At 49.4% G+C, this 16,309-nt stretch overlaps 1 protein-coding gene across 3 annotated transcripts in view; it reads right to left on the reverse strand.

The window, feature by feature from the left end:
• LOC126578345 (triple functional domain protein) overlaps window positions 1-16,309 on the reverse strand; it is a 55,240-nt gene that overhangs the window by 19,996 nt on the left and 18,935 nt on the right. For all 3 annotated transcript variants that reach the window (XM_050240800.1, XM_050240803.1, XM_050240802.1), the window contains exon 7: window positions 2,177-2,435. In XM_050240800.1, the coding sequence (XP_050096757.1) occupies window positions 2,177-2,435 (259 nt within the window). The remainder of the gene's footprint in view (window positions 1-2,176; window positions 2,436-16,309) is intronic.

Below are 16,309 nucleotides of genomic sequence, written 5' to 3' on the forward strand. Positions count from 1 at the left end.
CATTTGTCATTGCCAAGGGATGATGATTTATGCTGAGTGTAAAAATATACTCAAACCGTGTGTCAAATGTCACGTTGGAGGAGCAACACAAGAGAGTAATTAAATATTGCCGGAGCCGGATTCAGTCGCTTATGAATTTGGTGTTTTTACTATAAATGAATGCGATGCTGTTCTGCTTGAAAACAAGTCTTAAAATTAGCTGGATGAAATTATGATTTTCAAATTCCTAAGTAAAGTCCAACCCTTTAGCCCAGCTGTGTTGCTTTCAAGCGACATAAACTCTGACTATTCCGTGACCAACCACGCCACCAAAAATGTGAGCTGCTGCATGCTATCGCTTATGTTGCTCTCAACAAATAACCAACACACAATAATAACGTGGCCAGAACCACGTGCCGATAGACAGCGATACGCCGGGGGGGCAACTCCATGAAATGAGCTGAGTAATGAACGCATGGTGCAAATTGTAGTGGCATAGTGAAACAATTCAGCACCACGAGCTGCCTAGAGCATCTAGAGCGCCTTATCAAAGGCCACATTCGCCGGATTTCCATGATGTGTCACCCCGTTATGATATCGAGCATTATTGTTAGTACATAGCGCCTGCCCGCATAGCCATGCTGGGGCTGCTACGGATGGGGAACGGCTGGGCTAGACCCTGATCCTGAAGCAACACAAAGGCAACCACACAGGGCCACAGGTTTACCATTTAGCATCTCTCTTTATGTCGTCACCGCACACGCGGGAGAAGGACAACAAAAGAACGCTCAAGATGATTAGAGGCGTTCGCTCCATAATCACCAGCACAGTGCCTGTCAACCAAACGAACCAACCAACGAACCGGCGATAAACGGTTCCACACAATTCCATGCCATGGGCGGCGCCTCTATCGTACACACCACACCATGGGTATTGTTTATTTTTAACTTGTGCAAAAAAACAAACTACTCCGGCGACGGTCTTTAGATGAATTGATGGGGAACAATCGAACAGTTAAGGCACAGGGATTATGGAGGGCCCCTAAAGAGTTAACCTCTCACCCCAAAGTGGAGTCGTTTAATCCTTGGTTGAATGGTGCAACTCCAGGAGGTCACGAAGTACTGATTCATGCAATTCATATTAATTGAGTCAGTTAACACAAATCGGAGGAGCGGACGCAGTTCGCGGGATTCTAGACGCTTTTTTTATGCGCCATTTGATGTTGAATCAAGCGCTCAAAGGTAAGTGTGCTACATGATCAATGTTACTGTCCGTGGAAAACGGTTCGCCGTACGTTTCTGATGTGTGCTCTGTGTGTTTGAAGTTCTTATTCAATTAGAGTGATACACCGCTAACCGAACGTTTGCTAGAGCATCAATTTTCATCCGAAACTTGTCGCGTGGGGGGGCAAACAATAAACGGGCATTGCACCTACGCTACGTTGAAGGAAACAAATTTGAGAACCCAATCTTCCAGTGAATAGCGCACCACCGCAAGCGGTTCCGTTCAACGTTGGGCGGAAAGGTTTGGCGACGAACGTTTGAGGACCGAAAGCACCGACGCCTGCAGGCGCCACTACCGGTCATCAATCTTCTTCCGAGGCTCCATCAGCTCGTGCTTCGTCCAACGCAAAACGTACGCCTTTTGTACGACAAATACGGCCACAGGACAAATGTGCAACTCCACCGTGGGAGTGTGGGTTGGCCACCAACGATCCGACCAAGTGTGTATTTTGCGTGTCCGCCGTTGATTCGCCGGATCTGGAACCACAGTCGAACGTCAAGCTCATAGGGAGGCGGTCACGCACGTCGTTCGTCGCTACCACAACGGGTTGACGCAAGGTAGACCCCGGTGGGAGTCAATTTCCGGTCAATTCCAGGACGATTGCCGAAAGAACGGAATGGAATGAATGCGAATGGATTGATTACAAACCGGGGTCGTAGGGTTTGACGTGAGGAGTAACTATCGCCCTCTCTCTCGTGTGGCAATTGATCTCGTAATGAAATTGTGGTCTCGGAGCGTTCGGAAACATTAACCAACACGCGCTTCGTTCACCCAGTCGGCCATATCAATTAATCGCAAATGTATCCCGTCGTATCTCTTCTGAGGCCCCGCAAAATGCGAGACTCCGCAGTCTGAACGTCCTAGGGAAGTGGAAGGATAAGAACGGCACCCACGGTGCAGGATTAATGCTTACCTCCTAGGGTATCCGAGTCACGCTGTTTGCTGCTCAATTTGCTGTGGGACGAGGGCAGCGGTTTCAGGACGGCCACCGGCACCAACCCTTCCGAGCTATCGGACGCATTGATCGACAGGCGGACGAGGCAGTACTCGGGCGCACCCGAGCAGCTCATGTCGACGATCTCGACCTGCTGACCTTTGGTGACGCTCAGCTCCGACGAACCCGGGGCCGCCATATGGTCCGCTATGACCCATGTCATCTCCGCCAGTCCGCCCTGCAACGAGGAGAAGCACAGAAAGAGAAGAATTTAACACACGAACGGAATAGTACCCACGGGCATAGTAATAACTGGTGAGTGCCAACCAGGAACCAGGATCGACCGCTAGGGACATTTGCCGGCCAGGAAACCCGGGGGAGTGGGGAATTACTTCCGAATAATCAATAGCCATTTAACTGTGCCTGGTGGTGCTGGTCACACTGTATACGGTTAATTTATACGAAAGCTCTGGTCTCTGTGGCACACGGTGGCCACAGATGGGTGCCCAGTAAGTTGCTGTAAGCAATGCTCAGCAAAAGGCCGGCCTCCATATGGAACGACCGAGCGCCGGACCGGAATCGATTTCCCAATTTGTCCTCACCAGCCCGCGAATGTTGAACCGTTGCTTTCACGGTTACACTGGAGCCACTGATTGACAAGTTTGACAGCAAAGGGAAATAGTAAAAATAGGAAACTTTGATCACGTATGCGCGTAACCGTCAATTTCTGGTAAAACATCAATTAGCAAGCACTGGAAATGTCAGTGCTGCAGATTCATATTCAGATTCGTCTGTTGGTTGGTTGGCTGGTTCGTGGGTATCCAGTAACGGTGGCATTTCGGTAAAGCTGCCTGGTCCCCTGGGCATCCGACAAATATTTTCCCAAAAATCCGAATCCAGTCCCCGAACCTTCCCAGTAGTAGCGTGGTGACTAGTCAGGGGTTTTTTTTCGGTTCGTATTCTAATTTCATCATACGCCGAAAGGCTATAATTATCCGGAATTTTCGGTGAACGGTGACACCGCCATGGAATCTGGTACACAGTCTATACAGCTCCACTCGTCAATGGGAACGGTGTATGTTGAAGTTTCGATCCCAAGCCATTTGATTTGATTGACTGAACATGAAATGAGGCACGGCGTACGACGGCCACGAGCGAAAGCGATATTTATTTTCGAACCATTACGGGCGCAATCGAACGAATATTGAGCCCTTTTTGGGGGGCCCATACAATGGCTCAATTTTCATTAGCGAACGATCGATTTTGTTTTGACGAAAGTTGGGAGGCAAACACTACCACCGCACAGAACCACATTATTGGCAGTGTACCAAACCTGCGGTGTGAATATTAGAAATGTGTCATTAGGAACGATGATCGACTATCTGACTAGCTTGTCAACAACACAACACAACTCACTAGCCACGTGTGGCAAACCAGAGGAAAACAAAAAAGAAGGTGTTTCAACTCGCCACATGACAGCTTGTGGCGACAAATTGGCACCAGCGCGGTGTTTTAAACCTATTCCTAGATCGTTTAATCCTCGGAAAACTCTCCCAACAATATGCTAACGCCGTATAATGATTGCCAATTGCCACGGAACGTTCGATAGGTGGAAAAACGAGCGAATGAAACACTTGAACGAATTTGATTTGAACACAAGTGCCCGCATTGCATCAGGATACGGTGATGCTAACAAGGACTCAGCCAGAAAAGCTCGACGTTATTTCATTTGATAAAAAGTATATTTACATTCACCGCAGCTCATCGTCAGGCACGCAACATGCAGGTAGCAGCATGTGGGCGCCATGCCCGAGTGCAGCGATGAAGGACGAAGGAGATGCCCGACTGTTCACCCCCATTTTCCTCCCGGGTGATTATGTATCCTCTTGCAAGGGGATTACGGTATGCAGAATTGGGAAAAGAAAAACACACCCAACACACATACACTCGTAGGTGAATACCAACGGAACATTGCCACGGTGGGATGTGGTGTGGCGTGGGCTGAAGCGGAGGACACGTGGCATGATTGCACCAGAATGCAAAATGATGTTGCTCCCGAGTACGAGTACGCTGCATCTTGCTCCCTCTGCTCCGCTTATGATCTCTATCGTGTGTATCCTCCCGTTTCCCGTGTGTAACCGGGGGAACCTTGTAACCCACTTCTGTTAAATAAACTTCCATTCATTCGGTGGCACCTTCGGCCTTCGGTATGCTCCCTTTCGGTAACGTCCGTCCCGGGAGTCGGGTAACGAGGAGTTCGCACGCGAAACGAAACAAATTGAAGCAACGTTCCAGCGGCAGCAACCACCTGTCTCCGCCTCCGGCCACACACTCCGGCGGTATGCACCAGCAACAGCAGCAGCATGCATTAAAAGCACGGAGAGCCATGTGAACGCGGCCATCCAGCGTCGTCAGTGGGATGCTTTTGATCACCGGAGCGCGCTCTGGACCACCCTTCCCCTGCCCTCCTCGACATCTTGCTGAAGGGATATGAAGTTGCGCAAAGAAATCCCCTTCGGGGGTCTTTTAGGAAAATGTATCCCAGGCTCCCTGGGACGACGACAAGGGCAAGCAAGCATTCCACTAGTGCATGTTTTCGGAACATTCTACCCAGCAGCAGCAGCACCAGTAGCAGCTGAAGAAGTAGCGTGACCTTAAGAAATGGTAAGAAAAAATTGAAAACAGAAGCCGCTGCTGCAGAGATGGAACGCGATGAGAGACATTATGCAACCCAGATCTGCCGTCTACCTTTGAACCACCCCTAACCTTCTGCTCATACACGAGCTTACCCTCGCGATACTAGAGCATACAGCATAATACCGTATCCAGGAGAGAGCGAGCTTCAGATAAGCCGCGGATGAATTCGGGAAATCAAAATCAGCCCAACATCAACGAGCCTCATCAGCAGCGAACGATTGGTTGCAGGTTCCCCGTACTGCCGGTGGCCACCATTCGCAACATTGCAACGGGACCGAGTCGCGGCCGATGATTGAATAACTGTGGCCCAACTCTCCAACAATCTCTCTACCGTGCTGCTGCTGCTGCTGCTGCTGCTGCTGCTGCTGCTGCTGCTGCTGCTGCTGCTGCTGCTGCTGCTGCTACTGATAGCGTTACTGTTGCCTGCGGCGCTTGCACGCTAATCCTTTCCCTCGAGCCCACTAATTGATAGCAAACGGGCACACGGAAGTCTAGCTCCGCCAAAGGGGGCTTAGGGGAACGAAAGGTTGGAAAACAACACTCGAAACTACCACCCCACCGGGTATACTGCCGATCGATATCGGATATCAGGTACGCTCGGTGCGGTGTTAATGTGGAATTCAATTTACACGTGATCGAAGCGACTCGTACCCATGATATGGCCACAGGCACATTGGTGCAAGGTGCAATCAATTGTCACATTGGTTTTGCAACCGGTAATGCAATTATTAGATGCATGCTGCTGATAGCAAAGGAGGGCCAGGTGAACACAGGAAAAGGTGGGAGCGTTGGTGGTTTTGCCTACACTCGTACTCTTCAACCGCGCCCACCCATGGCCACAGAACAATGGTGCTGCAGGATTAATAAGGCAAATTGGGTGCCTCGTTGGGATGCCAGTTCGATCGGAAAGGCTGAGTAACTTTCGATGTGGTAGGGAGAATTGGTATAAATGGTAAAGGACTTAGTGGGGACGTTGTAGCCAACGAGAACTGTGAATTGTTAGATAGGAAGGTGTTCTCTTTCGAATCTGTTTTTCTGAGTATCTGTTCGGATAAAGACCGACAAGGTAGGAATTAGGATAACGAAAACCATTTGTTATAGTCTCTAACAGCCAAGGATGCAGATGTTTAGCAAAGTATCGACGTAAAAAAGCATCTAAATTGACGATCGATTCATTTAATACACTTAATGGGAACTGTAGTTGGTGATACTTTATAATAGTAATTGTGTAAAACAAGTTTTTTTTTAAAGTAAAATCGTTCGAACTACCACTTTTTCCACTGCAAACTGTAATTATAAAAAAGAAAAACTACAAGAAAATAATCATCTCTCAAGAGAAATTTAAGCGATTCCCATTGAATATGTGGTAAAAGGAACAAAAATAACCTTTTAGCAGACATTTTTACGGAAGGGATTATGGCCATGATTACATTATTCTTATCGTACTGCAGTTTAGTACGACATTAACAAACAAAAAAAAAACATGGAAAATCATTCCCATGAAATGCCTTCAAAAGAGAATCTGGATACACCAATGGTTCCAAAGACAAGCAGCAATAGACAGACGCTGGTAGAAGTCGTTTTTTTATGGATTCCCATGGAGTATGATGTAAGTTCTATTAACACAAATTGATCGCTGCTTTCTAAAGGATGGACTTGGAAACATCTCAACCCGCTCCGAATTCGAAAGATACAATATTCATCGCATCATCACTTCGTAGAATGACCATGACCAATGCATAAACGAAACATCCTCTGCCGTTGGAGTCTCCCACACTTTTTTCTATAACAGATGCATTTTATAATGGAAACGCATCATTACTCAGAAGCAGCGCACTATTCAATACGCAGGAAACTTCCACAAACATTGCCAGTATTTCCAAGCGATTCGGAATAACATGGCAGCTTCGTCATTGCTGCTGAACATACATGTCAATGACTAATGTTGTGTGGGTTGGGCGATCGTGGCTATCTACCACCAACGAGTTCAACGGAGGGAATTCAACCGAACTCATCAAACATTTCATTCACCTATCCGCGCGCGCACTCGTATCGGCACATTGTATCGAGAAGTGCGAAACTGTCGCTAAACTCCACAAAAAGCCGTTTCGGCAAACATTGAAACACCGGGGAACCAAAAAAAAAACAAACCAGGTGACATCAATGCCAATGACGCCAATACCGACCGACCGACCCGCCCGCCGGTCGATTCGATTTTGTTTCACCCAAGACCAAATATTGACCAAATGAGCTGGTTGTTTGGCGGTGGCGTCGTCGATGGCGGTGCGATGAAACTGGTGATTTATGCTCGTGTTGAAGGGAGACAGGGGGGATAACTTTTTCTTACTTTGCGAAAGAACTGGAACGATCCCGGCGAGTCGATCGTGTGCTGGCGGGTAAGCGTCGCGTGCGATGGGACGCTACTCTGCCGGAACCAGGGTAACGATATCTTGCGGCCACTCTTCTTCGTCGAGCCAGTCGGAAAGAGGCTGCTGCTCGGTCTGACCGATTGGCCACCACCACCACCACCACCATCGTTGCAGTCTCCACCGCCCTTATCGACGCTACTGCTGTTGTCGGCGCTACTGCCACTACTGTTGGACACCTTCGACATGTTTTTGTTGGGTGCCAAACCGACGACCGGGACGGTACGTTTCTGGTGGCTATCACTACACTACTACTCCGGCACTGCTGGTTGTTGTTGTTGTTGCTTGACGAATGGTACGACGTACAAACCGACGACTAACCGAGCACAACATGCTTCAGTAGGAGAGCGAAGAACGCGTCAAAGAACACCACGGAGCCACAGAACGGCGCAATTCGGTTTATCACACAAGCGTTTCGCGTCTATAATCCACCAAAGGATGCGACACACCACCAGTGCTCGCGCGCGCTCCGGGAGCGCAACAACTTTAACACTTATCACCTAAACCAACAAACGGCGTCGGCAAAAGGCCTTCCGTGGCTCGATTCCGGTGGCCGCTTTGCGTGTTTTATTGTTTGCCGCTGGCCGCTGGGTGCAGCCAACCAGTAACAGATGCTGCTTCTACTACTGCTGTGGCTGCTGCTAAATGGGCGATGAAACACGAAGGGCCACCGGTCATCAATTGAATTTACAGCCCATTAAACAGCAGTGACCCGATCACAGCACACGCTACCATCGAGCGCACAAGCACCTGGTCCCCCTTCCTAATGTGCGTTTGGTGAAGCAACACTCGACCAACACGGCAGCCCCACCCGGTGGGCAAGCTGGATCCGAATCCGTGAACGAAGAAGAATGTTGAAGGACGCAAGGTCCCCAAGGCTCGTCCTATAAATACCGCGACGCGAGTACAGCTGAAGTTCCGGACAACGCCGGTACGGTACCGGCCCATGGGCAGGAGAAATATTGTTTTTCTCTCCAGTTTCCCAAGGCCATCAAACCATCTGAATCTGAGCGAGAGTGCGAGACAAGACAAGAGGGAAAGAGGATCGTCATCGGTGCGGGTGCGCGCTCGTGATACGCGCGCGCGCCCGGATTCGAAATTTTGCAAACCCAGGGACGGAAAACTGGAAAACTCACTCTCAACCAGAGAGAGAGAGAGAGAGAGAGAGAGAGAGAGAGAGAGAGAGAGAGAGAGAGAGAGAGAGAGAGGGGGGGAGAAGGCAGGAATGTCTTTGTGACGGAAATAAAACACGCCACTCAACCACCTCACAAAACACTCGATGATGATGATGAGGATGGCGGTGACGGTGACGGTGACGGTGACGGTGTGTCCGTTCACAAACCGGGTGGCGGTGGTGCTTCCTGCTTTCGAACTCGATCCATCGCCCGGTCGGCATTTCATCCCTTTGGAATCATCACTTCACTTCACTTCAGGGCGTGTGCATGTGTGCGTGTTGATGACAAAGTCCCGGCATTCAGACGCCAACAACTCGCGCCCCTTGCGCGGTCACCACCCCCTCAGAGCAGAGGGTGAAATTGTTCATCGGAAATCATCAGCACATGGAACGCACGAACGCCCACTCCGTCGCGCTCCGGCTTTACCTTGTCGTGGCCAACAAGTTTGATGAATTTGGCGATGCTTTTTCCTACCGGACCCTTCTCCCCCCCCCCCCCCCCCCCTGCATGTTCTCATTTCGCATTCACAGTGGAACGCGAACACGGGAATTTCATAAAATTTTGCATTTTCCCACTAAAAGCGAGCCGAGCTGATGGATGGTGTTGGGTTCGAAGTTCCCCGGGAGTTTCGGGAGACAGCAGAGCCGAGAGCGATGACATTGATGATTACCACCACGACCACCAGATCCATTATCATAAACCAAGCGAAAGTATTACCAAGCGACGAGTAGGACACAACGGTAGATGTAGAGAGGTTGTAACTAGCCACATGAAAGGGGGAATGCGATTGATGCGTGTGCGAGTAGTATCGTAAATGGGAGTGAATCTCATTTTACTCTAATCGTCCTAATCGGAGCGACGGTGACGGGCGCCGTAATTCCGAGAACACTTTAAAATGACATTAGCTAGATTGATTTCACCATTCGCGTGCGGTTTGGAGCACATTTTTGGTGTGCAAAAGTGTCGTAATTGGAACCGTATGGCAGTGGCACAGATTAAAATCTTTTTCATTTACTTACTATATTTGATTATGCATTAAATTTTTAGAAAGTAATGTTAAGTGAAGTGAGATATTAAAAAAAGGAAAAAAGATGCTCAATCTCAACAAAGACAATCTGTTTCTGTTTATGACAAATGGCTCGAAGCCACAGTTCAATGTCATAGAGATGGATTAGCTCTACAATTGAACACAGAAAACTTAACAAAACATCGATTCAAAAAGTAAAACTCAAACCAAATCAAGTGTCTTGTAGCACCGTTGTAAACCAAAGTCACAAACGATCTGAAACATATTGTTACCGAGTGTGTCCTCCACGAGCGAAAATTAGAAACGAGACCAAAACATCGTGACAAACAACAAAGCTAAATCCACGCTGGTTTTGTGCTCCTCTCGTTTTCCTTCGGCTGCTTGACACACCCATACACATCCCGGTCGATCCGGTTTTTCCGATCATTTTAACTGCCACCTGCTGTCAGCAAAATGACAATGACGCTGACGGCATCGATGGCCAGACACAGGACACGCCAAGCCAAACCAAACTTGTATGTGGCAGACGAAGGTGCGTACGGTCCATGTGGACGCATAAAGCGTTGGTTCGGTTTACTGACCTACAGCGCATCCAAGCAAGAAGGAGAGAGACCGAGAGAGAGAGGAGTACCATCGGAATAGACGGATAGAATTTTATAGTTTTTCGGCCACCCAGAGCGTGATGCTGCTGCTGCTGCTGCTGCGGATGCTGCAACGTGAAAATCCTCATAAAATTGAATACCCTCCGATGGCCAGATGGCCACGCTGATCATTGGGGAGGTGCTGGTTTCGAAAATGTTTGGAAAAAAAGCGGGAAAACTGGCTCCCGTTCGACAAGGGAGCAGAGTGTGTATGTGTGTCCGGTGTGTTTACACTTCTCGGTGATGGGAAGCGGCCAACCGCATGGCACAGTGTGCCCCGATGGTGGTTTGTTCCGGTTGTAGCAGCAGCACTCGCGGAACGCTCGGTTGCAATCACAACAATCTAATTTATGACGGCCATCACCTCTTCTCTTCTTCTTGTTGCTGCCGCTTTCACTTTCGTTCCGTGCCAAGTGCAAGTGGCCAATGTGTGTTCGGTTTGTTCTGCTGCTGCTGCTGCTGCAACCTACAGCCCTGTTCGCGAATACTCTGCAAAGGTCACGCACGTTGCCCCTCAGTTCAGCAGAAGGAAAAGTCGTGAAGGTGTAAGTGTTAAGTCCCGAACTCGCTTCTGTGACTGACTTGAACCTTTGCGGCGTTCTTTTTCTCGAGAAAAATCTCTGACTCGACCCCCACACACACCTCAGCTCGCAGCTCGTTCAGAATGGGAAAAGCGACTGCAAATGAATGAAACACTCATTCATCCCTCTGCTCACCGACGCCGACGCCGACGCGAGAATACGATTTGAAGCTGAATGACATTTTCATTTACACGCCATCACATCTAGTCTCCGTTCCGGTGGCGTAGGATTCTAATAAGGTAACGGACGAATCCTACGTTCCTTCTTGGAAAAAAAGAACTAACGAGATAGCGCTGCGCCCATGCTTATTTACTATTCAACAAAAAACCACCATCAAAAACCAATTCGTTCGGGGCGGCATTGTTGTAATCAGCTCCTTCGAAGAAGGGGTGCCATACACCATCATGCCAGTCTTTTGTTGGAGTTTGTCAAACATCTTCCCCCAAACCGGAGTGAGTTTCAGGGACATTTTTACACCCGATAAGCCTTCTTCCTCCGGCGGCACCATGGGACGATGGTGTATAGGTTTTTGCGACGCAAATTGGCGTCCATTCGTGGCCGATCGTACGATGCTTCTGCGATCTTATACCGCTTCGTTCTCGACCACCACGGTGGTCGTGGCCAGCTGTACAAACACGGAGGGCCACAGAGACAAGACGACGTGCGCCAATGGACGCGTTGCTTTGGTGGCGTTTGCTTTGCGCCTTTTGCGAAGACAGCCACAGGCCCACAGATGAGATCGGTATTGCGGTAAAGGCGGCACACATTCTATCTGTTACCGATATGCAGACAACATCGTTACACGTTGCGTTGCGGCGGCATCATTTTCCACTTTTCCGACTGACACTGACGCACAAAACGCGCGGGTGCGTATGTGTACTCGCCATGGGTTACACAACGTGAAGATGAGAGATTCCTTCCCGTGAAGGATCGGATCGGACTCTCTCCGCGTGCGGTACTACTCTCACTACCGCCACCACCAGCACCACCGCCGGCGTATCGGTCTCGGTCAAGGTGAGAAGACGACGTTCGCTGACCTTTGCCGAATTTATAACGCCCAAGCGCCCAAGTGATATCGTAGGGTCTTCGCACCGAAACGGGATGGGAGTTTTAGTCACGAAAAGCGCATGAATCAAACCAGAGAGACTCCTCGCTTTTGATAGGAACGAGTGGAATGGGTTTAATAGACACAAGTGATAGCGGTCCGGGCGTTGAATCCGCGAGCAAACCATGGAGCGGACTTTATCGCGCGTTAATGACGATAAAAAAGAAGAGGTCACCGTCACGGCGTTGCCCGAAGGAATGGTGAACGCGGTTTACACGGCCCCAATCGTCTCCTCCGAGCGATGCCACCCCTCTTGGGCGGAAGAATGGGCGAAGGGGCCAAGCGCTAAAGGCAATCCCTCGAAGCGTCGCTGTTGACCTATGCTTGCTGTAGCTCGCTCTTCTTGCTTCTCTCGCTCTCTCTCTATGGCACACGAACGCACACTTGACGATCCTAGAACAGGGAGACCCTCGAGAAGGACAACAATGGCTTTAGGCGTCGTCGGTACTCGTCCATGCCCGTGGCTAGAACGAGCGATTGTCGCGGGTAAACCAGAAACAAACATCCTTCGGCCATCGTAAATGGCTACCGGGAATTATCATCAAACTGGGAATCATCACCACAATCACAATCACCACCACTAATGCTGCTGCTGCGACGATACCAAGATACTGGGCTGGTACGCGGACACAGCACGGCCGTTCGTTCATAGCACCGCGGATACACTACTGCTGTTGCTGTTGCTGCTCGGTGCTCGGCGATGAGCTCTCGGGTCTCTGACGACCGACGGACCGACCACCGCACCCCGAACGCACACATAAACACGCGAGAGTGTGTCCCCGCGAGCCAGCGGCGGCTGAAGCTGTGTGTCACTTGATGGTCGCGGTGCGCGCGCGAACTCGCCTCGACTCGTTGTTCGGTCCCGTTATCCGCAGAGTCACAACCGGGGGTCCTACCCACCATCACTCCCCGGATTCGACTCGATGACGACGTGCTGTTGCTGGCACGCAGTGCACGATGATCAGAGCGCATTCATTCATTCAGCGCTCTCCTCAATTTATCAACGGCCACCGGGCACCCTCCTGAAGAGTAACTCTCGCTTTCGCACGATGGCGCTCTGCCTGGGGTCCCTCCTCTCGGTTTTGCATTTTTTTTTCGGCCTCACGCTTCGTGCAAAGGATAGCAAAGGAGGAGAAGCAGCAGCAGCAGCAGCAGCAGCAGCAGCCGAACGGTTTTTTGGGGAGGTACGAAGAGTGATAAGAATGCTCTCATGCGATGCGACAAATGCGCGAGAGCACCAGCACCATGAATAACCAAAACGCGAGGGGACGGAATTCGTGAGAGCGAGTTCCAACCAGCACGAAGTTGGTTGTTCATTCGGTGTTCGGTGCGGTGGCCGCCAGCATAGAAAAGTAGAGGAAACCGAAGGAGGAAAGAAGTGATAGGCAGCACTAACCTAGGGTTACTAGAAGCGGCGTGCATTCGGTGAAAGCTTCGCTCGAAACACTTAGCACCGTAATTGCAACGAGTAGCAAACTGTCACAATCATTCCGAGAAAAAAAAAACGATGAGGAAGCCACAACTTGCCGGCTACGATAGTATGGGACAGTGGTTCTTTTGAAGAGCAAACGATAGCATTTTTTTGTTATCTACGATGATGATTGCATCGTGATATCAAGGTCAATAACGGATACGATGGTGAGGTACAAATTGATAAGACTATCGCAATCTCATTGGCCCGCTTTACAATGTCGTCGATCATGGATAAGCTTTGGCGAAGCGAAAGTGTCCTTACGGTGGTTACATCATATCGAAAGCGAACCAACTTGCTGGTGCTTATCACCTCGTTCATTCTAAAGTTGTTGCTATCCCAGTAGCAGGACGAACGGGTTGAAGGATACACTTTGAAGTGTATTGAAGTCTATTATTGGAATTTCTATTTATATCATCAACAACAAGAGTGGGATGTCGTCTGTGTTGGTGTCCGCTGTACAGAAAAGGATGAAATTTTCATCTCTTGCATTAACGACTGGCGGATGGCTTGAAAAGTACTCGTTATACACCATTAAAACAAGCGAGCGATACAAATCCAGCGAGGCAGGATAATCCAATAATGTGCTGCTATCAACGCTGCTACAACATCGTTCAATAGCGGTAATAACGAAAGGTTTCAGGAAGTGGCGTGGAAACGCCTTCCGGGATAAGAAAAATACGAGGGAGAGAAAGAGGGAGAGAAAGAGAAAGCGAAAGAGAGTTACACAAATTCTCGGATGATTTGAACACACCGGAAACCCGTCAATCCTAGAGAATCCCCGATAGTCTGAGAGAAGACGAGTAGCAGCAGCAGAAGCAGCAGAGAGATAGCTAGGAACTCTAGGAACAGAAAGCTGAAGGGGACTGCGGTTGGCCAAGCCAAACAGTCGACCAAAACAAAGAGCTCATTGCAGGTGGTGCAGGGAAGGGAAGTGATAGCGTACCGGCATATTGGCATGCCAACGGTGGAACTGGTAGTATACCGCGAGAGATAGTGAGAGCGAGAGCACACGAGAATGCCACGAATCGAGTGAAATCGTGAGTGGAATCCGCGCGTGAGAGAGCGTGCCAGAGGTCAAGCAGTGAACACCGCACGAAAAGGGCACGAAAGAGCCGGGACCGGGTGACATGCCGGAGGCTGGCAGACTGGCCAAAAAGTGTCCTTGAATCAATCTTGGATGATAAAATTATTATGTAATAGGCAGTTACGGTACGATACGCGGAACGCGCGGTAAGCGGATACTTTTGAAGCATGCTTGAGGATCGAATTGATCGTAAATAAATGCCGGTTCAATATTTTTCGGCAAATCGCAGGACAAGCGACAATGAAAACAGTTATCGAACCGCAAAATATAACTGTAGAGGATCAAAGCATGCACCGTGAGGCGAACGAGTGCCATGTAGCGTGCCGATGGAGACGCCTAGTACGTCACCCGTACGATTAGGCTGCGTACTTTTCGCATAGTTGATCCATGATTTCGTTTTCATGCGCTGTTAGCAGTAAAACACTTAAAATGGTCAACAATAGGGTTTTGTAATTTATGAAAAAATCCCACATTAATATCATGTAATGGACAACTTATGCTATCACACTCAAGCGGCATATATTCGAGCGCACTCGAGTGTTGGTCGCACGAAAAGAAACGTGTCCGGAATCCCATCATCCCCATCCAAGGTGAAACATCTTTCAGCGGGTCGAAAAGCAATTCAGAAGAAATCACAAAACTGCCAAACAAACCGAGTTGACGAGGGCTCAACTCATGCAGCATCCATCGCACGGTGGTTCAGCACCGGCTCGCTTCTCTTTCGCCTTCGTTTATTATGCGCTCTTTCCGTTTCTTCATGGTCAACTCCGCTTACACTCTCCTGCCAGCGGCATAATCCCCCACCACCACCCTGTCTTTGTTTCGCATCTAATTGCTGGTTGAGATTGTCACAGCAGGCACAGACAAGCGAGTGATGCTGCTGGCACCAACCGTTCGACGCATGCTCATCAAACCATCAACCGCCGGAGAAGTCACTGGGCGCGCGTCCAGAGTCCAGAGCTGTGCTTCCCTCGGAACGGTATGACTCTCTCACTGTCTTTGCTTCTCTTTTTCTCTTCTACATCGGGCCGGCTCCGGGTGGATGCGAACTTTCCATCCTGCCGCCAACTGTTATCTCACACAATTCGAGTGGTGCTCGTTTGATTCTTCTTCACCGGGCAGTAGCGTGGTTGCGTGACGGTGCACGATTTTGGGGTATTTTGAATGCCACCGACAACCACACCGTAACGGAAAAGAAAACGAAAGAAAACATCTTCTCCCTCTTGCCACTTATGGTCTCATTCGGACGCCATGAAAAATCCTTGGCTGCGGTTTCGAGATTACCATCGCACCAAAAGACACACTACAAATACTGCTTCAGTGCGGATGCGGACGCATCTAAATGCGAAGAAAGGAAACACGCGAGAGTGTACCGGGGTTGGGGGGATTCATTATAACACCCTTGAAACTCATTAAAAATTCGTGCTGCCGACAGCACTCAGCACGGCAGGCAGCCGCTAGAGCGCCGTCTAGGTCTCCCGATTGTTGATTCTGTTGTTTTTCGGTTTGTTTGGTTTGTGTGTTATCCAACGCAGCGGTTTTCCGCCCTGTTTGGCTTACGCGAGAAGCGCGGCACGTTGTTTTGCTTATGGCTGCCGCTGTGTCCGTGTGCGAGAGTATCATCCGAAGCGAGAAACTGTGATTTTCCGTTTTCCGTTCTGGTAACGGAGCATGCTTAAGTGTGTCGTACAGGGGGACCCTTTCATTGTCTGGATCGTAGTACAGTCGCGCATAAATTACCTTTCTGAGGGTGCATCTTTTACCATCAACCAAACTGTTAGCGACGACGTTTTGACTCTAGAGGTAAAGGTTTGCATGATTTTGCATGTAAAATGCATCGTACTTTTACGTTACTCTTACTAGTTATCCTTCACCACGATTGTGAAGATTATTTGAAGGTAA

This window comes from Anopheles aquasalis, chromosome 3 (assembly GCF_943734665.1).
Source record: "Anopheles aquasalis chromosome 3, idAnoAquaMG_Q_19, whole genome shotgun sequence".
In the NCBI taxonomy this organism is placed as follows: domain Eukaryota; kingdom Metazoa; phylum Arthropoda; class Insecta; order Diptera; family Culicidae; genus Anopheles; species Anopheles aquasalis.